At 42.3% G+C, this 22619-nt stretch overlaps 1 protein-coding gene across 1 annotated transcript; it reads right to left on the bottom strand.

Annotated features, from left to right (window-relative positions):
• Nucleotides 1-11652: 11652 nt before the first annotated feature.
• On the bottom strand, nucleotides 11653-22249 carry PSMB2 (proteasome 20S subunit beta 2). The gene is made up of 6 exons (XM_068417888.1): nucleotides 22087-22249; nucleotides 19789-19911; nucleotides 19134-19204; nucleotides 14335-14497; nucleotides 12781-12830; nucleotides 11653-11879 (listed from the first exon to the last, which is right to left on the bottom strand). Exons 1-6 carry the CDS (start codon nucleotides 22175-22177, stop codon nucleotides 11772-11774), a joined length of 606 nt encoding a protein of 201 aa, XP_068273989.1. The 5' UTR covers nucleotides 22178-22249; the 3' UTR covers nucleotides 11653-11771.
• Between the last annotated feature and the right edge of the window lie 370 nt (nucleotides 22250-22619).

Raw genomic sequence — 22619 nt, 5'->3', positions numbered from 1 at the left:
AAACCTGAGAAGAGCAAAAGCCTCACCGATGCGAGACGCAGAGGCAGGAGCAGCCGAGCAGGGAGCTGGATCGCTGGCTGTACCGGGATGTAGCAGCTGGTTCTGACAGGCAAACGCACAGGAACCCTTCCCATTTCCCCACCGACAGCCCACTCCTAAAGCCAGGCCAAGAGAAAATCGCCAGCAGAACTGCTTTGGATTCAAAGCAGTTCCAGGCTTCGTTTACAGTTTTCAAACTGAGACCTAACGTGGATTCTCCCTGGGCTGAGGAGCCCTGAGCCGTACCCCGAGGGCAGGACCAAGCCGCACACCCGACGGTTCCCAGGGCAGGAACCCATCGAGGGGAGCTGCGGCCACAGCTGGGGATACAGCAGGTTAAGTCAAACCCAGGACTAATTAAAACTCCATAACCTACAGAAAACAGCACACAAGTTTCTAAAATTAATAATAATTAATAAAGCACAAGGAGCAGAACTTGAACCAGGCCAAACTGAACTGTTCTAAATCTGTATATATTTATTTATGTGTAATTAAAATCTGAAAGTTTTAAAATGTCCAGTGCAAGTTATTTATATCAAATTGAGTTGGTTTTTTTTTTTTGTTTCACCTCTTTTTTTTGTTCGTTTGTTTTCTGGGTGTTTTTTTCTGAAAGATGAAAGTCTCTGGATTTTCTGCCGTTAGAAATGGGAATGAAGTTTTGGATACACAAAACTGTAGCATGGACAAGATAGGCTGTGATGATAATGACTATAGAAGTTCTGCAGGATTTTGTACTTGCTGTTGTTTCTCTTAATGCTGCAATAGATGTACAACACCCACACCACAATGTCATTCTCATTATCTTAATAAACCTCTTTTTATTCGAAGAAAGCACCTCCATCGTCTTTGTGAACAAGGAGTAAAACCTAAACCTGCTTGTGAAGAGCAGCAGCAGGACCTCATGGTATCAATAGAGTAACAAATTAGCAGATAAAATAACCCTACTAGTCTATATGCAATGGACCTCTCTCAATTAGCTGCTATGCTTGTGGCATTAAGGATAGGACCCTGAAAACAGCCACCTTGTACTCACAGGAGGCTGGAAATACAAATGAAATGATGGGAACTGTTAGAAAAGGATTAACAAACCAGAAACCAGATTATACTGCATGACATACGTGTGCTCACGTGGTATTGCTCCATCGTGAACGCCACGTGCAGATCTGGCCAGTCCAACTGGTAAAGCCATGGAGAAAAGCAGCCAGGGAGGTCTCAGGTGGGAACCGACCCCTGGGAGAGGAAAGACCAAGGGATTAGAGCTGCACCACTTGTAAAGGACACGAGCAGCATGTGGCAGAGGTGTGGAAAACAACAGTATAAAGGAATACAAACAGGGAAGGATGACACTAAATCTAGAGGCTGGGCAGACAGACATGGGTCTGGGTCATTACACCACTTGTACTATGGCACCTTCCTCACAGTCGCACCCATCAGTTTCCTCTGGAGGTTGCAGAATAGGCTGATAATAATGGAGAAATAATCAAACAGTCCCAAAAAGGACCCACAGGCTTCCAGAGGGATGTCCCTTTTAGAAAAGGGTGAAAGGAAATATTTTATGTACTAATGTAATTTGTGGGGATGGCTCAGAGTCAGAAACTTGCATCTAAATACTCCCTTCAAAAGCTTTGGGATGCATTTAAATTGGGAATCAGACTGGAAATGTCCCTTGGTATGAAGTTTGTGAAAGCAAAGACCTAAATGACGGGCTCTGCAGGTCTGGTTTTGCTCCGGACCTTCCTAAAGGAAGAGCCAGGGAGGAGAATGGAAATACTACAGACACATTAGAGGCTTCTTTACACTTCAAAGCTCCTTTGGATAATGCAGGGTGTGAGCCGAAAGCCCAAATACTCTTCCTATTTAAAATTATTCCAAAATAGGAGTGCCCTGTTCTGCATCAGCGTAATCCATGTTTAAAATGGATTATGATAAAGGAGAGTAAGGTGCTTTTGTGCTGCAATACAGGTTTCCCTACACTGACCCTACATGGAGTTACTTAGGATAACTATCGTGAAATAATTCAATTTGCAGACATCCTCTGGTGCATGGTATCAGAGAAGAGCAAACTACACTCCGATACATGATGAAAGTATGTGTGTGCACACTGTAATATACAGGCATGAAACATAATTGCATAATGTAATCATCTTATGAAAACCTGGCTGGGTTAGGGCACTCTTTGAATATCAAGGAATTCTTAGACACAGCAGCGATGAGCAACGCAGACAAGGGATCAGGATGTGCCTGCAGCAAGTACCTGCCACGTCCATCGGGTGGAAACACCCCTCCCTCCTCACTCTCCTCTTTGGGTAACTACAAGGCTTTTGCATGTTTTACGAGGAACAGTCTGGTGCCTGAAAGACCAGGATGCCACCAATTACCTTTTAATTGGGAGGAAGTTTGATGATTTGGATTCACTCGTTGATTCTGCCACAGATGCTCAAGACCGACGATGGACGTCGTGTCATGTAGGATCAACTTTCCAAACGCACTGAGACTTCCACTTCCCACAATTTTGGACCCCTCCATTTCTGCAGGCCCACAGAGATCCCCGAGAAGAGCACAGCCTTCAGAGGTTGTACCAAGCCAATTATTGTTTGTAATGACTTAGTACCGGAGCTCCCCTCCTGGCTCACTCTCAAACAAGGCCATCCCCTGATGTGTTCTTTGCCTTTCCATCCAAAGAGGAAAAAAAGGCATTTTACACAATTCATGGCTCAACCCTGATAAAAATTCCCACACTGATTACAAATATTGTCGTGGGAAAATACATGGGATTGTGGCAAAGAGTAAAAATAGACTCAGACTCATGGTTTCTACGCTTGTTATAGAACACTCTGGAATTTCAATCCTAAAGGGGAATTGAAAAAAAAAAATCTTTTTTGAATTTGTTTTGAATGAATGACAAGTCCAGAGAAACCACATGACAATCCTCAACGAGAAAAAGAACATTAACAAAAACTCTCCATTCCCTAAGTCAGCTGTCCCAAGGGTAAGCTGAGGCTGACACAGAACTGTGACTCTCTACTGTATCATTAACACAAACAAGCAGAGGTTGTGTTGGCATTCTGCATCGTTTTGGGTAGACTAAATAATTACCTTTAAGCAGGCTACCTTAAAAGCAACAGGGTAATAACAGCCCTCCATGCTAAAACAACACAACAAACAGACTTTGCTGACCTGTAGTTAGCGCATTCTTTCATATATGAGAGAGTCCATTAAATTCCAAGCTTTGCATACAGCTTCCAAGGAGCCCCACCGGCAGGGAGCAAAGGAAGCTTTTCCTGTTAGTGCAACCGAATCAAAACACCGAAACCAAAAACATTTTCAAATCAGGCAGTAAAACAAATGTTATTTGCAAGGATGACAAAACGCTTGCTCCAGAGATTACTGATTTAGCAGCCAAGACAGACGGCACAGTGCGATGTGCAGCGTAGGACTGGAGCCCTAATTATCCTAACAGACTTTGGGAGAAAGAGTCTGGACCCAGCCATTACGCAGAACCTGAACATGCTGAGCCAGAAGGTATCATTTTGGTCTTCCTGTCTCACCTCCTTTATACTGCAAAGAATTCCCACTGCGGCCACCTGAGCATCACTGCATTTTCAACAGGATACCGTAAATAGCAATAATAATTTCAGACATTGAATACACACCCGAGCTTCGACCCCATAATCGCTGGTGCTGAAGCACCCCAGTAACCTCTGAGGCAGGCAGGCAGCAAAAATGATGCCAGTGTTATTCTGGATGGCTCCTTTGGCTGTTTTTATCCTGACACCTTCAGATGCTTCTGATTTGATTCTTTTCAGCAGCAAAAAGGCTAAAATTATACCCTGAAATTCAGAAGTATTTCCCGTAAGGATAGCTTCATTTTAGCAGCAAAGGTTAAAGCCAAAGATTTGTTAAATGGAGACAACTCAGCCTTTTTGGGGTGTGAAATGAGTTCAGAGAAAGATCAAGCTATTGCTCCAAGTCATGAAGTTCTGCTGAACATCAAGATGTGTCTGGGTGCTGCAGTCTTCTCACCTGATGATGGGTCTGGCTGTGCAGAAGCGCCTTGGGTTCCCCTTGAGTTTTCACACAGCACAGAGCCTTAAACTGGCTAAAGAATCCCCAAGCAGCAGCGTTTTCTTGGTGTGACTGAATGACCTGCACTCAATAAAAAGTGACAATCAGTCCACCACCCTCTGTCCACACCCAAAAGTTCATGTGTTCTGTGTGGTTCCATTTATTATCTCACAGAACAGGTAAGTTTCAGCTAATTCCGCAATGGTGTCTTGGATTTATTTATTCTCTAGTGCATGCCATAAGGAGTAAATCCCATTCTTTCCATAAGCCACTCCAGCTCTTCCGCAGTTAAACTTACACTGTGTTACAGACCTGATCAGAGCGGATCCATGAAGGTTTTTACTCAAGTTTCAGAACATCAGTGGCCAGACTACTGCATGCTTTTATCCTGGAGTTCGTGAGAGCTTTATCACACCTTGGAGGCTTTACTCTTTCTGACAGAGACGTGGAATTGCAAACAGAGGACTTACCTGTGTATCAGCCAGAGACATTTCTTTTCCAACACATTTACTTCTCACAATGCAGTAAATATTTTTTAAAAAGGAGCATTTCCCATTAAACCATTCCACGGAATCCAATCTGACTATTCAGGAGAGTTACATTTATGTTCCAGTAGCACCTTGTTGTGCCATCAGGCATCAAATCCTCATTGTATTAGGCCCTGTGCAGAGAGATCTTACCCCAAATTTTCTGTTTCAGTAGACAAGATTACAAAGGAAATAGTTACCTGCATCTTACAGAAGAAGATGCGACATTCAAAGTTGAAGTGATTTGCAGAGGGAGACATAGGGAGTTTGAGAAAAAGCTGGGATCCAAACCCAAATAACTCAAGTCTAGCACCATAACTATAAAAAAACAAAATTACCTTCAACAGTCTGTTTCAGACAAAGATACAGTCTCTAAGTTTATTATTTTATTTCCTATGATAACAAGTTATCTCCTTTAAGAATCCCTGTTCTACTTTGCTGCCTGTTGGCTCACTGCAAAGCCAAGGGCAGGAAAAGCATCCAGACTAGGAGGGCAACGCACACCATGCTGGTGCTGCAGGTGCTGCAGGCACCACTGAGGAGGAGACCAGTGGAAAGGCCAGTTTGCTCAGTTGGGACAACGAAAACACCCTTTCTACACCCTCTATAATGTGCTGGTGTTTTGCCTCTTAAATGGACCCTGGCACCACAGGGATTTGCTTCAGCCCAGGCCTCCCACTCCTGACCCATTTTCATTTCATTTCCTCTCCCCCAGCCCTGTCATATGTCAGAGGCACATTACACCTTCCAGAGTTTCCTGCTAATTTGGTCATCACAGGGAGCCTCCAGAAGAGCACAGTAATTACCGTGCTAAATCAGACCAGTCCTTTAGCACAGATAACTCTGGCTCTGCCCCGTTCAGGATCTCTGTGCGAGGAGGACAGGGTTTGGCACGGTTCTCTGGAGCCAAAGTGGGAGCAAGGGCATCCGCAGCCCATCACCGCCTTGTCAGGGCACAGCCAGGGAAAGAGGCAGGTTTCAGGCAAACAGAAGCGTTTGGCTGTCCCTGGGAAAATGAGCAAGGCAAGAGGTGGGAAACCTGCCCACCCTGCGGAGCATCCTTCATACTGTTTGGAAGAAAGATGGATGGTTTAGAGAATCTACACTCTAGGTCTTACCTGGTGAAGTCTGAAGGCTTTGATGGAAAGGTAAAAGATAAAGGAACATTCCTGTTTTAAAGTATTCTTAAAAAAAAGCTGTCAGTGCCTTTGAATCTGCTGAGCTAAGGGCTAACTCAGCCAAGTGCTGTGAGGAAGAATAGCTCTGTTCAGTTCAGTGCAAAAATTTTTTCTATTAAAGCCACGTGTTAATAAGCTTTTTCACAGCTTTTGAACATAAAGAACCTTTTGGTTTAGCTCTCCGCAAATTTTGGAGCCAACCTGGAAACCAAAACCAAAAACGTATGGCTTTACAGCTCCTAAAAACATCAGCAGAGGTTAACCTCAAATCTTTAACCAGCTTGTGTAAACACCTGAGATGAAGGCGCGCTGACCTCTGGCAGCGTTCACACCACCAGCCTTCCTGACGCTGCATCAAAGCGCGGGCAGTAAACACTAAGGTAAATACTAACCCACAAAGCCAGGAATATCAGATGGACCAGAGCAAAGCCCCAAGTGTGATGCTTTGGACAGGTTCCTCATGTGCTGTGAGGGAATACTGGAAGACAAATGAAATTAGATCCCAGTTTTAATGGTTTTCTTCTTGAAGGTACGCACTCGGAGCGACATGATCTTAAGGATGATTATTAAAAAATGAAAACAGAACCAGGTTTGAACCTTATCACTTTAAATGAGAGAAAATAAGGAATAAGTAAACCCTGGAGATCCTTTTACAGCCTGTACTTGGCCTTGCCCAGTAACAGAAGTTTCAAAGATTCAAGAAACTGCTGTTCGAAAAAAGAAAACCACAAAACGATCTGACAGCTTAGGAAATGTCTTCCCAATTCCCAGATGTCAGGGTCTGGTTATGGACTTTAAAGTTTGATTCCCATATACTCCAACTGTGGACATTTCAATTACACAGACAAGTGTATTTTCTGCTAAACCCAGGACCATAATGGTATCTTTCAGCCACGGCCTCAACACACTACATGTTTGTTGGGTAAAAGCAAATGGATGTGTTATAATATTCCACATTCTGAAACAGCCATTTCAGACTTTTCCTGATTTTTTTTTTCTTAAGCAATTTTTTTTTTTCTGTGGGATCACAGAAAATTCTTTGAAAATAGTATCACATGGTGCTGTAGCTCTGCCCCCCCAGCATACTGCTGCTGATAAAATACTGTGAGCATCCTCACTTCAAGCACATAGTAGTAAACATCAAGAGCACTTTTGCAAGGGAGAATGGTATTATCTTAAAAAAAAAATAAAGATATACTTTAACTTCACCTCTCTGCTCGTTAGTGCTTGGACTAACTAGTAGAGGATGGATTCCAGCTACTCTTTTGGCCATTTTGGCAAGTCAGTAGCTGCCTTAGCCTTCACTTGTCAAAACACAGGTAATTACCCGATTCATGGGACAACTGTCAGACACTTGTGAAAAATAAAACATGCATCTTCCACGGGAAGAACCAACCTTGTGCCTTTTATCTGTCACTGCTGGACAAGGCATTAATCTGTTCTCCATTTGATCAGCAGAATTTAATTTTTAATAAATCTTGCTAACCTTTAATGCTTCACTATATTAAACAGGGAAAAGAACATACTGGCAATTCTGAGACAGATCCTTTTGAACATCCTTTCCCCTCTCACCACTCCTCAACAGCAAAGGGTTTTCTCTCTCTCCCCTCTGCAGCTGTCTTGAGTTAGACTACATGAAGAAGCTTATTGGATAACTACCTAATTGCACATCAGCACAGAAACAACACACTTAAACTGTCACTTTACATTTTCGAGACAACTAACTTATTTTTAACACAGTCCTCAGCAAGTTAGGAGTACACAGATGTTCAAACCAACATAGTCAAGAAAATGGAAAAAAAGAAGTCGCACGCTTTAATTCCACCATTCCCATTTTGCTTTTTAAAATCTGTTAAAACAACTTATGTCTGTTTAGTTTGATCGGTGCTCAATGGAAATTTCCTGCGCTTAATTACTGTTGATGGCAGACTGATAACAACACAGGGAAACTCTGGATAAGGTTAAACCTTTAAAGAATTAAAAATGGCTTGAAGGATAAACTTTTTATGAGTAGGATAAATTTATTTTTCTTTACAGACACTACGTACAGTGCTTCACAGGTAGCAGAGTCAGAGGTTTTTCCTTCCCCAGATGACAAGCTGTTTTATACAAAAGGAATATTCTGTCCCTGCTTCGGATTGGGAAATGGAATGAACCAAACCCTAAGCACTATGAACATAATCCGTAATGTCAGCCCTGGCACCGGCTAATACTTCTTGTAGGAACCTCCTGTCAAAACCAGAGACAAGAGCAAATGAAAACACATCCTTGGGAGAGTTTAGCCTGATCCTCTCCGCTCCTACATCTTTACTCCAAAAAGTGACAGCTCCATTTTCTTGCAAACAAAGTTTCTGCCAACAACTGTTTCATCACTTCACCGTGAACAGAAGTCAAACTCAGACTGCTGAGGCCACTGAATCGGATTGCTCCGAACACACTTTATTTCTCTATCTTTGATTATTCTGTTGCTGTGTAGTCTCTACCTTGGCTCTGTAGTTTTTACAGGCACACCTGCTGAGGGCTCTCAGGTTTACCCAGAAAAAGCAGTCCCTGCCCAAGGCATTTCACCTGCCCACGGCTGCAGCACCTCTCAGCTTCTTTAATTGAATGGGGCCACGGATTGCTCAGACTGGAAAAATCTTGGGGAAACCTCGGTGAATCAACTCGGGGCACTCTCCCCCACCAGTAGTTCCACATCAACAATAGGGGAGGTCGTTTTGACCTTTCAGCCATTTCAATTTTTAATTGCATGTCCGTGCTCGGCTGTCACTTGCCATCCCATGCAGGGAGAAGCTTCATCACTCCAGACAGCTTCTAGCCATCTAGTCACTTCTAGGACTGCAGAACCATCCTGACGACGTTACAAACTTGTGCTAAGTACAATTACGTGAGCCAGCTGCCTGAGAATTGATGAGCTCCTCTGGGCCAATGGTTCTAATATGCATGAAGGCCTACAGACCCAGATTTTCTTCCATGAATAAGTATAATTAACACCAAGAAAAAGACCTACAAGCACTGCACCTACACTCACATACTTCTCTCAGCAAAGCACTCCCAAAGTAACGTGGCCTGAGGCACAGAGGCTGCTCCCTTGTAAACCGATCTCAGAGCAAGCCCCGAGCTCTTGGAGAGATGAGCTGGTGCAATGATCTGCACGCACAGTGCTCAGGAAGAGACCGTCTTTAAACAGGAAACCTAAAACGAGAAAAAGCGCCTTGTTAACTCTTTAGGCCCTGAGGCTTTGGTAGGAAAACATATGGTCAGAATTACCAGCCAAAGCAAAGCCGGACAGATCACTGTGGTTACAATACCCTAGGAATACGTTACCTCAGTTTACAACATTATTTTTTTTATAACATAAAGAATAAAAAAAAACCCTTATTAGTAGAAAGCAGTACTTTCTTGCAGTGCTCAATTCTTTCAGAGATTTCTTATGAAAGAGGCCTGTCATGATAAATGTAGATGCTTTTCCAACAGAAAGGTGAATTCTTTCCAAAAGGTATTCCTGGATTCTAAGCAAAATATGGGTTCCAAAAGCTTTGGGGCTAAAGGTGAAGCAGGTAAGAGGTTTTCTTCTCCTTAAGTAATGCAAATAGGAAACTCAAAACATTAATTTTTCAAACAGATTCCATATATTACCGTCAAAAATGAAAGCTGAATGGTTCTGAATTTAAAGGTCAGCACTGGAGACCTTTAAAACAACACAAAACTACACAGCGAAAGTATTATAACTTTCCTTAAAAAATGTAAATTCTTGGAAAGTCCTCAAAAGAATCTACTTCATTAGAGGCTAGAGTCCAATCTCATTGTGGGCCAAGTCTTTTGTTCTGCTGCTTTGCAATGGAGGTCTGTATTTATTCATTCCTAGAGGTTGCAGCTCTGTTGGCTTCTGATGCAACCCCCTGTATCCTTCACTCAATGGGGGATTCAGATCCCAGTCCCTGCCCTCAGGCAAAACATATGTTCCACTCCAACCTGAATCCAACAAGGGTGTTTGCAAGGGAATAATTGTTTTATGTTTATTAATCACCTGCATGCAAATAGGTGCCAATAAAAACTCCAGGCAGATTCTCTGCCAGACTCACATGATCCAATACACCACACCCCAGTTTGGGTGTCTGGAATAATGAATATCTCCAATAAGGAGGTATTGCTACTTTGATATGCAGTGACAAAAATATCACATCAGCTCAGCCACTCGGAAATGAGGACTTTGGAAAGAGAGACAAGAAACCTGCAAAAACATTCAACATCAGTGGTAAAATAAATTAGAGATGCTGCATATTAAGCTAAACAAATACATTAATGCAACATGAAGGGGTGAGATTTCAGTCGCAGAACTAGAATGCTCAGACTTTACTCATGGTAAATGTGACCTGCCAGGAGAAAACAATCACACTGGGGACGGGGCTTCCTTTCTGGCAGTGTAAAAAAGCTTGAACAGGTTTTGAAAAGACAAAGTAAATTTTAGCAAAATGTTTCAGAGTTATATGCCACTGGCCTGCCATAAAAGCCATTGCAGCAACGACTACAACAAAACCAGCTGATAATTCAACTCATTCTGGAAAAAATTAAACTACAAAGCCTGATGGGACTTCAGTTCAGAATTAGATTTAAGTAAGGGCAGTCTTAAGAGGCAGGATGAGTTAAGGCACTGGAGCTGCAAATTTCTTCTGTGACATTAAGGGAGTTTCATCCTCTGATCCAGCTCCCATGCTCAGTAAGATGAGAGTACTCTAAGACTGACAACTTTCTGGGGAAGAGACTAACATTCTCAAACACTCCTGAGGCAAGACCAAAAAAGCTTTGACAAATAAAGACAATTGGGTCTGTGACTGACCTTTCCCACCTGAGAACGTAGGTGTCATGCCATGCCACACAAGTAATACAGCCTGCACACAATCTTGTACACATCCATCCTTCTGTTTCCAAGAATCTTTTTCCAAGCTTATTCAAACATAAACACCCAAACAGAGCATTTTAAATGGTTAACTCATTCAATGCAAATTCAAGTAGGGAAGCAGTCTCAATGAAAATTATTCTCAGAAGAATCGCTTCTGGGCAAACTGCAAGTATCAGCCACGTGATAATTATCTGAGGCTGTTCTGTGAATGGAGTTTTTATATGGAAGCATCATGTAGAGCCTAGACAGATCAGTGATTATTCTCATGGAAACAAAGCTCTGGCTAGTTGAGAGTAATTCAAAGGTTTATGAAAAGTGCTGCAGTTTTATTTCTCATTGAACTGCTTTCATGTACTTCTAAATGTACAGACATCAATTCAGAAAAATCATGCAACTGATACATCAAGATTATATTTAAAATACTTTATGTAGTTATGAGCCTACTGTGCCAGGAGAATATTCTTTCCCAGTAACAGAACCATGGCCAGGTGAGTTAAAAATGACACTAGCATTTTAAAATCCATTCTACTTGAAAATCTGTTCTTTCACCTTTGACTTGCATTAGACTCAAACAAAGTATAACAAAAGCAAATTAAGTCTTTGAAAACCTGATTATTGTTTTATAAAGCAAACAGTGGTAACATCTTCAGAAAAATAAAACAGATGCTGTATGTTTAGCATGAAACACTTGCCCAGTGTTTGCTGAGCTTTAATGATGAGAGTGGATGACAGCATATTGCCATCTAGAAAATATAGTACCAGTTTTCCCACACGTAAGAAAACTTATAGGGAGGGGGAAGTAAAAATCTCAGAAGAGGAAAGAAAGATAAGTAACCTGAATGTACACCCACTAACAGTAAATCAAGTTTTACCTTCACTGTGGAATGATTTACTTAAATACTTTCAGGAAGGATCAGTGGAATAAAAAGATAAAACTGGCTATATAAATGTCAATCTTTATTCGATCTCCCAGTGCACTACATGACTTGTGTGCTTCAAATGAATAGAAAAAAACAAAAGTGAACAAAAAAGAAGACTGTTGAAGAAAGATCTCAGGGGTTAGGACATCGCCTTTGGAAGGGGTATATTGTCCACTTCGTGGATGCCATCTTTGTCAATGAACCGGGCATTGAAAGAAGTCAGGTTTAGGATGAAGCGTTTCTGAAGCTGTTCAAAAGACAAAAAGACAAAAGAGATGAGGTTCATTCAAAGCTTAGGTAAGAGAAGAGAGCATAATTTAAGGCTCTTAAGCTGTTGCACATCAAAATTTCCATCCTGGTTGTAGTGCTCTGAAATATTAGGAACGAGTGTGTTTTTTCACTGCTCAGGAATCAGTTAGTACGAGTCTGTTCTCTGTTATAAGACTATCCATGTTAGACAAGAGATGCAAAATACACAAGCCTGTTAACAATATGATGTTTAAGCAGGAAGACAACTAGAGTGGGCTTACAACTTAGGGCACAAAGCCTATATATCAGACTTCAAACAGAACCTCTTTAGAGTGCTTCTTCCTGAGGTTTCCCCAGATGTTTATTCCCAATTACACTCAACTCAATGTCTTAAAGACAAGGATAAAGATTATTTTCCTACAATAAAAGCCTTGGAGTCTGAAAGGTTAGGTTTATGCTAAAATTCATCATGAACTTTAAGGTCAAATCTTTACCTCAGATATCACTTCACAGGCTGGAAGAGAAGTACACTTAGAAATATATACTAGTTAAGTGCAATACAAGCAACAGAAGTATGCTTGCATTGTGTTCAGAAAAAACATAAAAGGAAAAAGGCAAAGACTGTCTGTATCATGGTGAGCATGGAAGAAGCAGAAGTAAAGAAAAGCAAGTAAGCTTCAAGTTTACGTTCTGGAGGACATGAACCATGCTAAGACAATGCAAGTGCACACAAATCCTTTTCCTCAGTAGCTATTCCACATCTGGTCAATGTGCATTTATTACCCCTTCTGGCAAAGGCAGCAAAAAAATGCGACAAGAGGAACAGGAAAATATCAGCAAATGAATGCAAACAAACATTCCTTTCTTGAGATCACAAGGGCCTAAGTTTGGCAACCCACCTCCTCTAGACATTTTTTTAGGAGCTCCACAGCTTCCTCACGTGTGATACCTGAAAGAGAAAACATCCACAGATTGATTTAATTAGAGGCCATCTCTCTCAACAGAAACTTTATTAAATTTAAACAACTTTTCAGCTGAGCACCAAAAACTCTCCTTCCCAGCTCACAGAAAACACTTTCCAGATGTACTGAGGACGCCCTGCACCGAAGCGCTCACACTGCAACAAGCCATTGAGAATCGATTTGTTACACTGAACGGGAAGCATGACGGAATTTTGCCTCCCATGGCCAGGGACCGGGCTCTGGAGAAGTCCAGCCGTCTCTCCCTCCTCGAGTTTATTACAGTTTTAAATCAGCTCCAGCTGCCCAGAGCCGGCTGCAAGTCAGTGACAGTAGGCGGAGATCGGTTTTAGTGCTACGTTCCCTGCTGGGTATTAGTTTTAATAATGCGAAAGGCACGTGTGTGATGCCCCTGCTATTCTCACACATTAGGATAAAATCCAGTACTCACAGGGATGGCAAGCCATGACAACGTACTGTAGCTCACCATTTTTCTCTTCACAAGGAATGGTGAAAATGGAGCAGTATAATTTTCAGGGGACATGACTAGAAAACAAGTCAGCTCTGTGGCTCTCAAAAATGGCTTCTAGAGTTTGTTCCAGACCTGCACCCGCCGTTCAGGCAGAAGTCCCATCAGAATAACACTGTCAGTTTATAGCTGCATTCCTTGCAGGAGACAGATGAAAGGATTACTAAGCGAACATCTCTGCTATGAGACTAAACTCAGCTTTGCACACAGGAGTAAAGCAGTTTGTAGCTAAAGCCAAAGATGTCAGATTAACAATATTCCAAGCTTTGTACAGTTTCTCATCTGTAAAGTGGGGATGAGGCCATGTTTATGCCTTGGCAGTGTAACAACTGGATTATCATTCTAAAATTAAAACTTTAGACAGGTACAGACATGTACAAGAATTACAATCAAGAGCTACCACGTGCACGAAACTGTAAAGCTAACCAACTGATATTAGTCACCACCACTTCAGAGTGCTGAAGATAATCTTGCTAGGAATATCTTTTCACTTGTATGTTTTCAATATATCACACACAAAGCCAACCCAGGATATGGAGCAATAGGATGTGGGATTGCTCTCTGAAGACTGATACTCTGGGAGAATGTACGTGTCACAGCCAACAGACAAGCAAGTAGAAGATAAAGTTCTCAAAATGTTATTTATTAAAAACACACCACTAGCAGCTAATGGTACTGGAAAATCTAGTCATGTTTTAAACTAAATTGAAACTTCCTTCACTTACAGTCTGTTACGCTTCAAACAGGAAAACCCTTTAAGGAGTTGGCTAGTTTCACGTTACCATTTCAGCAAAAACAGAAGGCAATCTTTAAAGCTACATTTATTCTAACAACAAGTCAAGTTCAAATCCGCAGCACCACCGCAATTGCGCTGGACCATCTGACTCAGCAAATGTCAATCTCTCAGTTTAAGCCTTTAATTAATTGGTAACAGAAGAATTTTCTTCTCCATCCACTCTACTTACTTGGCTTGTAATAGCGGTCAAGGATGCTGAGGGTAAGGAACGCACCGTACCCGTGCGCTGCAAAAGGAGCTTTAGCCAGAGCCGCGAGGTAATCCATGTAGTACAGGGCAGGACCTTCCTGGTCGTCGTAGCCAGCCAGGAGAAGGTTGACGTGGTAAGGGGTCTACAAACAGAAACCATGTTTTCATTAAAGCAGCCACACCCACATCTTTGAATCCCAATTCCCCATGCCACCTAGGGAACAGCCACATCGCTGGCTTCACAATTCTGTGCCACAAAATGCTACTAGCAACTACATCAACACTGTCTGCAGGAGATTATGGCTCTCAGCCTAAAACGATCAGGTCTTTTGGTAACGTGGAATGCAAAAGCAAATAAAAACATAAAACTCCGATTCTCCTGAAAACTTTAATTATGTTTTCACACCAGATTCTTTCATCTCAACATAAAACTTGTGGATTTTTACCGTCAGCATGTGAGCACAACGTGAACATTTTGCAGTTTGTAAGAACTTCTTTGTTAATTTAGCACGCTCTTTTCTCAGTCACACTACCCTGAACCACAGACCATTTTAGCACATATGAAAGCTTACACACAGAGCAAACAGTTATATACAGTGTTACGCTGGCTTGTTAATTGGCAGTTAAGGTTTTTATTGCACGTACCAAGTTTAATCTTTAAAAGATACTGCTACATCATGATAGTAGTAGCTTTTTTGCTTGGTTGGGAACAGTTTTCTTAAACTAGAAATTTAGTCTGCTTTAGCTGCTGTCTTCTCTGATTCTTGTTCATGAATTCAGCAAGAGCCTATCAAATAAGTACCTACACCTTATCCAAAAGGGCCATGCAACTGTATTAATGTAACCATGCCTTTTTATTGTGCTGTACTTGCAAATTTAGTAATTCCTTGGCTGTTTCCTTCATGGTTTAGGTTTAGTGTGTTCCACCATAATGAATAAAGCACATGTCCCCATACATCTTCTTTAAGACTATGACACATGCATGCACTGGATTATTTTTAAATGTAAGCTCAGAAGAAAATTTTGGAATTTTATATTTTTAAAACTGTTTTTATATACTTCCAGTATTTTCATGTTTATATAATGTTTCTTATTAAATTAATCATACTAACAGGATATCTTAAAATGCTGGAAAGTCTAGATCAACAAACCAACAAAATGAGAAAAAACGATGATGCAACTAGCAATAGATTAGAACAAGCAAACACAATTTCACCCTAAAGCCAAAACATTAACTTTATGGTAGGAAAAAGTTCATTTTCATACTAAGCACGGTGAATTTGCACTCAATATATTACAGGATACTGTATTTTGACTTTCACCAGATAGTGAGAAAGAATAAAGCAGGCTACAGTTATATATCAAACATCAGTGTAAATTGTGTGATTTAATCTTCAAAGCATTCAAGAATATTTGGAAGCAAGTTACCATGCAGCTGTATTCGTTTAATTAGTCTGTACTTCATCATTTATTTATTCTGAAACATCACACAAGTTGATATTTAAGAGCCATGACACAAGATCACTCAAATTATTGTGTGACTTTGAATTACCAACATTGGCATATGCGAGATACTCAACCATAAATAAATGGTGTTATAGAGACTTAAACAAATCTGTAAGCTGTTTTTCAGTTCTAAGTTCTCTCGTTAATGGTCTACAAGACAACTTCTTAGAACTCCAACATAAATCAAGTGTTATTATTCAAGAAAGGTAGGATTTAAACACTACAAAATATACGTTATTTATTTACTACTCCCATGATGACAAATGAGATTTGCAGACAGCACCTCTTAGTGCTGTCTTAGTGGGACCAACATCTCTGTGCTGGGACTGGTATTCCTGGGACATCTCAACCCTTTTGTCCATTCCAAAGGCAGCTTTGGCGTTTGTAACCAAATCCATGCCAACAGTTATAAACTCTTCAGAAGACTGGTGTGATTAAAGGGCTACCAAATAGTGGATGACTGATGCTCCAGGATAGATTAAATTTTTATTTTTTTTCCAAACTCAACCTTCCTATTAGAGCCAGTATTTCTCATCCCAAGTAGCTTTGCACTTTATGCTGTTTGATTTAAAATAACTACAGCAATTAAGAGACGTGTGAAATTCTTCAGAATTTACAGCTGAAGAGAACAGTTGTGATAAATACACTAAACCAACAAGATCAGCAGCGGGAGGCTGGGCGGTGACAAGCAGCGGTGTGACATCTGACGGAAGCCAAAGTCACAGCAAGGGGGAGAAAGGTGGGCGTGAGGAAGCAGTCTGCCAAGCATGGACAAGGAGAGAGGAACTGACAGTCTTCCTTTGGACTCAGGCCAGACCCTGTCACCTATAATTAAACATTGCAACACAACAAGAAACTGAACTTCACTGGGTTTGGAGGGGCAAACGGGTATTTTTCCTATTCCCCACCACCACGTAACCTCAGTAGTGTGTTAAGTGTACTAACCCTGGCACTTGATTCAGCAGGTGAACCCAGTGTGATGCTGGAGAAGGTAACAGGGGAAGAGGAACTACAGCACCACTCACCTACGTGAAAGCCACTTGGCTCCAAAGCACTTTCTAGGTCTGCCTCAATTGCAACATAAACGGAAATCAAAGATTCTCTTCAGATCCTACTCTGGAGCATAAACCCCATGTTTTAAAAGGAAATGTCATGAAAAATCACAGGTTGACTATTCAGTGAAAGAGCACAGTAATGAAATGGCCTTAAGTCACAAGCCCAGTGTTATTACACTTGACACTGTCCACCAAAAGAACAACTTCAAGGCACTGCCTTACAAGACAGCCATCCCCAAGGTATCGGGAACTGGGACTACGTGAGCCACAAGGCTCATAACTGAAATCAAACCAGATAACACAGGGAGGAACCCAGATGGTGATTAACAATGTACAAGCAGCTTTATTTTGGACTGAGCCATGACAACAGCCTGAAAACTACTTTTTCAGTGTCAGCCACTCCCCTTCCCATACCTTCTAGCCCTCCGTAACAGGAACGGCTTCACACAGTGAGTGGCAATACAGCAACAAACTACGTTTTCCCCCACCAAACTTTTTACTTCTAAACTATTTTCCCGCTCCTAACAGGAGGTCGTGGCATGTTTTCCCTTTTCATTTTTTATTTTTATCATCCACATAATGAAATTAGCAGCCTCCAGGAATCCTATAGGCAATTTAGATACGTACAGAGAGCTAGTGTTAATCTTTCTGGTATCCCACAAATTATCAGGAAAACGTAACAAGAATTCACAGGAAAAAAATTCTGATAGCAAGGTTTGTATCGTCAAGTTCTAAATCCCACAAACAATTCATTAAGTGCCGTGATTAAAGAAAGAGTTCTCCCTACAGTGTAGAGATCACTGTAGTGTGACAGTAGTGTCAGAGTGCGCCACTTGCTCCAGGGCATTGCCATCTGCAACAGCACAACATTTTGTCTCCGGTAAATAAACACATCTGCCTTTGCCAGTGTCCTTCCCACTGTGCTGCCCATCTGGAGCAGGTGAGCTGGAAGACGGGCTCAGGAAGGAAGGGAGATACAGGGAGGATCAGGCCTCAAGGGACATGGCACAGAGGAAGGCGACAGTGCCACATCCTGCTGGCGAAGTTTACCAAAAAGCCTGTTAAATTACTCCTATTACTGGTACTTCAAATAGTACATAAGAAATGGCTGAATCTGCTTAAGCGAGCAGGACGTTCAGTGTCAGCCTCACCTACACTATCTGTGCAGGTCAGATGCCCTTGAGATGAGCCACCAGCATCACTGCCAACCATCACCTACCAACCATGCTTAATCCATGTAGTTTGAAGTCATTTAAACCAGAAGAGTGGTAGACTGAGGCAGGACCCTGCACTGAGCTCTTCCACTGACTCACTCCAGCTTTAGTAACTTGAAAACTTGCTACCTTCAGCTCTCAGCCATGTGAGAAATGAGAACAAAGATCTTAGGTTGCTCCTGTGGATGAGCTCTTGAAGAAGTGCCTGGGCCTCACACCACACATGCGTAATCCTCAACAATGTTAACATCTCTCTGATGTTAATACCGACCTTTATTTGCTACTTTAAAATGTCGTTTCAGGCCTGTGCAGTACTCTGTTAGAATAGCAACATAATTTATCCCGTGCCCTATCCCCGACAGAGTTGAACAACTTCATTCTCAACATCCTATTTCTTCTTGTTTTCTTTCACAGAGCATGTTGAGAAGAATGCCAATGAAATGCTTCCTAACCCTGGATCTTTAAAAGCCTGTTTGCCCCTTCATGACATCTTTTCATACTGTGAAAAAATCACCATGAGAAAAATCAGTAACTGCGGTTTAGTAATTTGAAAATGCAGCTCCGACTTGGATTTGATGTTTACCACAAGCCTCATGTTGCTGTTTACAAAAGGGACTTGTTTTGCTAAGCACATCAAACAGCTTTGCTCTATTAAATCATTTCCCAAGAAGATTAAACGGATTCAGTGCATTTGCATGAAAACTGACAACCTTATCTCAATGTTAAAGAGGCTTAATTCACTCAGCTGTCTGTGGTGCTTGTGACAAAATGTTTATTGGGCCCAAGGCTGGAATTTTAAGACTATAGTTGTATCAGTTATTGATAAGTGATGTGCTAAGTTTTTTAAATAAGTAAATCAAGTTATATTTTAATAAAACATCCTTTCAGCAAAGTGAATTCATCACTAAAGACAGACACTGCCACCTTTTTCATCAGACTCCATTACTTGAAAATGGAAATTTTCCCCTGTAAGCCTTTGCCAAAATCTTTCAGCTATCACTCACTCGACTCCGAAGGTAGTCAGCTAGGTTTCGTCGTGTGAAGTTTGCAGCTGCAGTAGGAGACAGTTCATAACCTGGAGAAGAAATGTGTGCATTTGATAACAGAACAAATCCATATTCACCTTTCACTTCCCCACTTTCCATTCCTATTTTGAAATAACAAGATAATCTTTAGTGACAAAATGTTACGCCATTTGTCTAACTCCAGTTTATTCTGAAAGCTACAAGCATAAAAAGGGCCCTCAACATCCAGGTAGCTCATATCTGTACAGACCATTAAAATACATACCTTCAGAAAACTACAATACTACGGGCACGCAGCCTGGATTTTTCAGTCAGGTATAGCAGGAAAACTGGTAACAGTTGTTGTGCAATGGACATACTAAGAGAAATATTTTACTAATCAACCTATTATTGAGTCATTTATATTACAAATAGGTTATCTGGGCTTTGGATAAACCTCTTGGTTTATACTATATAATCCAACCTTCATTCTTCATCCTGCTTTCACTGTCATCTTTGCTTGACGCTAAAAACACAGACATCCTTAAAGCCAGAGAAGCTTTGAGAACAGCACTTTCCACCAACGTTCAACTGTGAACTCCACCTATCATTAACTCTGCTTCCAAACCCCCAGTAACTGTTCTCCTTCACTCACCATTTCTCATTTTGTAGAGCTGAACGTTTTTCTGGATGTATTCTGCGAACTGTACCGTGTCTCCAGCCTCCCCAACACACAGGAGTAGGATCTTTTCACTCATCTTAAACATTTTGTCATGGTCTAGGCAAAGAAAAATAACATTAAGAGCCACGGTCATGAGAAAGAATATATTATTTTGCCAATAGCATAACACATGATTTCTTTCAGAAGAAAAAAAGACTCAGACAACCACATTATGTCCTGGAGCACTACCAAAAAGCCTTCCTGAACAAACCCTAACATTCAGCTTCTCACAGCTGGTGGCACAGTACACAGGACTCGTTAAACACATCACCAAAAGAAACAAAGCTGAAATGCACAAAGGGCTTCCTTCAGGAAGGGAGGCATTTCAGAAATAAAAGGTTAAAACTTCACACAGAATATTGTGTTCAGATGAAGTTTAACATTATATGTGTAGTGCTTCCTGGGTTCAGGCATAGGAATTTTGCTCAGTGACTGCTCTACTTTAACTATACTGCATCAGAAGCAAGTCCTTTAGTATAGAAATATCAACGCATCAAGCAAAAGCAATCTTAGAAAATCCAGAACCAAATTCCATATCAAACAATCACCTCTTCCTGATATCCAGGACTGTCTCAAAAATTAGTAATTTAGGTGAGACTTCTTCAGAAACAGGTTTTTGCTGCCATTATTTTTTGTAAAAAAAAAGAATATTTAAGCATTGATTATGAAGTATAAAACAGCCCACCGATATACATGGAAATTAAGGAACTATAACCTATGGTTTTACTCATAATTGCAATTTTAAAAACTCATCTATGCATATTTGAGGGAATCCAAGTTGTCATGATGACAAACTGAAGACAATTCTGTGCTCGCTCTAACACTGCAGTCTCATCTAATTAAAGCAGACTGGCACTCAGATATCTGAGAGAACAATTCAGGTAGCTGTTGGTGTGAAAGGAAGATCACTTCTCTGCACTGAAGGCAGGACTACGGAACAACACTAAACCTCCACCTCTGAACTTACTTTCAGTTTACTAAATGCTGCTGAATAATCTCTGCTGCAAGACAGGTGTGAAGTGTCACAATCCCCTCACACAGTTTCAAGAGTTATTAAAGCACCCAGCAGCTGCGCAGAAGCTGCATATCCTGAGAGTTCACAAAAGGCCACTGGAACTGCTCAGCCCTTGCAACTGATTTACAAACTAAAGCAAGTGTTAGTAAATGCCAGTATTCTAAACAAATACCTGAAATTTGTTTTTTCCTCACCCAAAGACAAACAAATCATACATCCTAAGTACATTCTCCTTGAAGTTTATCAATAAACCTACTTGGAACCAACATTAACTTACAAAACATTGTTTAAAGTGATTATATTTGTATTTTGCATGTGTCACCACCTTTCACAGCCATCGTTCTAACACTGCTCCAACTGTCTTTTACTGACCTGGAGTGAAATCGTTTAGGTGAAAGCACTGCTAGCTGTAACATTCATGATTTTATGGGGTGTTTATCAATACTGCAACCTACAACTTTTTTTTTAAAAAAAGAGCTCCCAAACCACAGTATTTAGATTAAAAAGATCATTATATCTAGTAAATAAGCTTCTAGTCTACATCTTGCAAACAAGCTTCAGTCTAGTCTGCAACAGCAGGCAGAAAAATTCACTTTGGAGAACTGCAAAGGCTTGACCATCCCCCAGATGTGTTACCACATGAGAAACCAAAAACATATTAGTTTGGCTCATATGCTTTGTGCTGTGAATTTCACTTACACCTTTACTTCCACTATTTCCTTTTTTCCATTAATTACATTTATCAGCGGATTAGGCACAGCCAAGCATTTCATCTCACCCACTGTTATCCCCGTGCTGTTTTTTAACGCCTCTACACTGCGATACAGAGCAGGGTTTGGATTAACAAGCCACCGCTGACCTGAAGCGGTGTGAGTTAACGTGAGAACCCAACACTGCGGTCACACCGGCTCAGGCTCGGGAACTTTGAGCGACCGACCCTGGGAGACCCCGGCCCCGACAACGAACAAAACCCAAACCGAAGCACCCAGCAGCCTCCACCCTCACCCACACCGGCCTATTTAACAGCCCTTCCTCAGAGCACCCCAGACGCGTTCAGGGAGCTCAGCCCTGCTCATGACTGGGGCCCAAGGGCACCCTGCCCGCCCAGGGCTCCCCGCCGGGCCTGGGCCGGGGCTCCCCGCCGGGCAGAGCTAACGGGCCCCCCCCCCCGGGAGCAGCGGCGGGGCTGCTGGCGCCGCGCGGGCCTCGCCTCTCACCGTGCTTCATCTGGACGATGCTGGAGGCCGCCACCGTGTCGGCGGCCACCAGGACGTAGTCGGGGCCCTGGATGCCGATCAGGTACTCCATACCGGGCCGCGCCGTGACACAGCGAAGCGCCGCCGGCACCTCCCAGCCGGTCGCGCGCAGGCGCCGGCGCGCAGCGATGACGCCACCGCTCGCGAGAGCCGCGGGGAGGGGTCACGTGGCGCGGGGCGGCCTGGGGCGATGGCGGCGGCCTGGGGCGGCCGGGCCGTGCTCCCCCGCCTTTTATAGCCCCCTCCGCCGGTCACAGGGCTGGGGGGCGGCGCCTGGGAGGGGTAGGGATGGTCTGTCGGTGTCCCGCGGGCTCCCCACGGGGTCCCCGATCCCCGGGGGATCCATCCGTGGCGGGGGCTGAGCAGCCGGTGTGTCCCCACAGCTCTGCCCTAGGCCCGCTCGCTGGCTCGCTCCGTGGGGACAGGGGTGCTCGTACACTCGGGGTGATTGAGGCTTCAACCAGGGTTTCCTGTCAGGGAGATGTCCTGGGTGT

The sequence above is a fragment of the Nyctibius grandis genome, chromosome 24, assembly GCF_013368605.1.
Source record: "Nyctibius grandis isolate bNycGra1 chromosome 24, bNycGra1.pri, whole genome shotgun sequence".
In the NCBI taxonomy this organism is placed as follows: domain Eukaryota; kingdom Metazoa; phylum Chordata; class Aves; order Nyctibiiformes; family Nyctibiidae; genus Nyctibius; species Nyctibius grandis.
This window is presented reverse-complemented; position numbering and strand designations above follow the sequence as displayed.

What these genes read in the sequence shown, in the direction of transcription:
- PSMB2 (XM_068417888.1), bottom strand. Translation starts at nt 22,177, where the DNA reads ATGGAGTACCTGATCGGCATCCAGGGCCCCGACTACGTCCTGGTGGCC. An exon ending in CATCGTCCAGATGAAGCACG is followed by an intron (nt 19,912 to 22,086) that starts GTGAGAGGCGAG and finishes TTCTTTGCCTAG; the next exon opens with ACCATGACAAAATGTTTAAG. An exon ending in TAAAAAAATGTCTAGAGGAG is followed by an intron (nt 11,880 to 12,780) that starts GTGGGTTGCCAA and finishes TCTTTTGAACAG; the next exon opens with CTTCAGAAACGCTTCATCCT.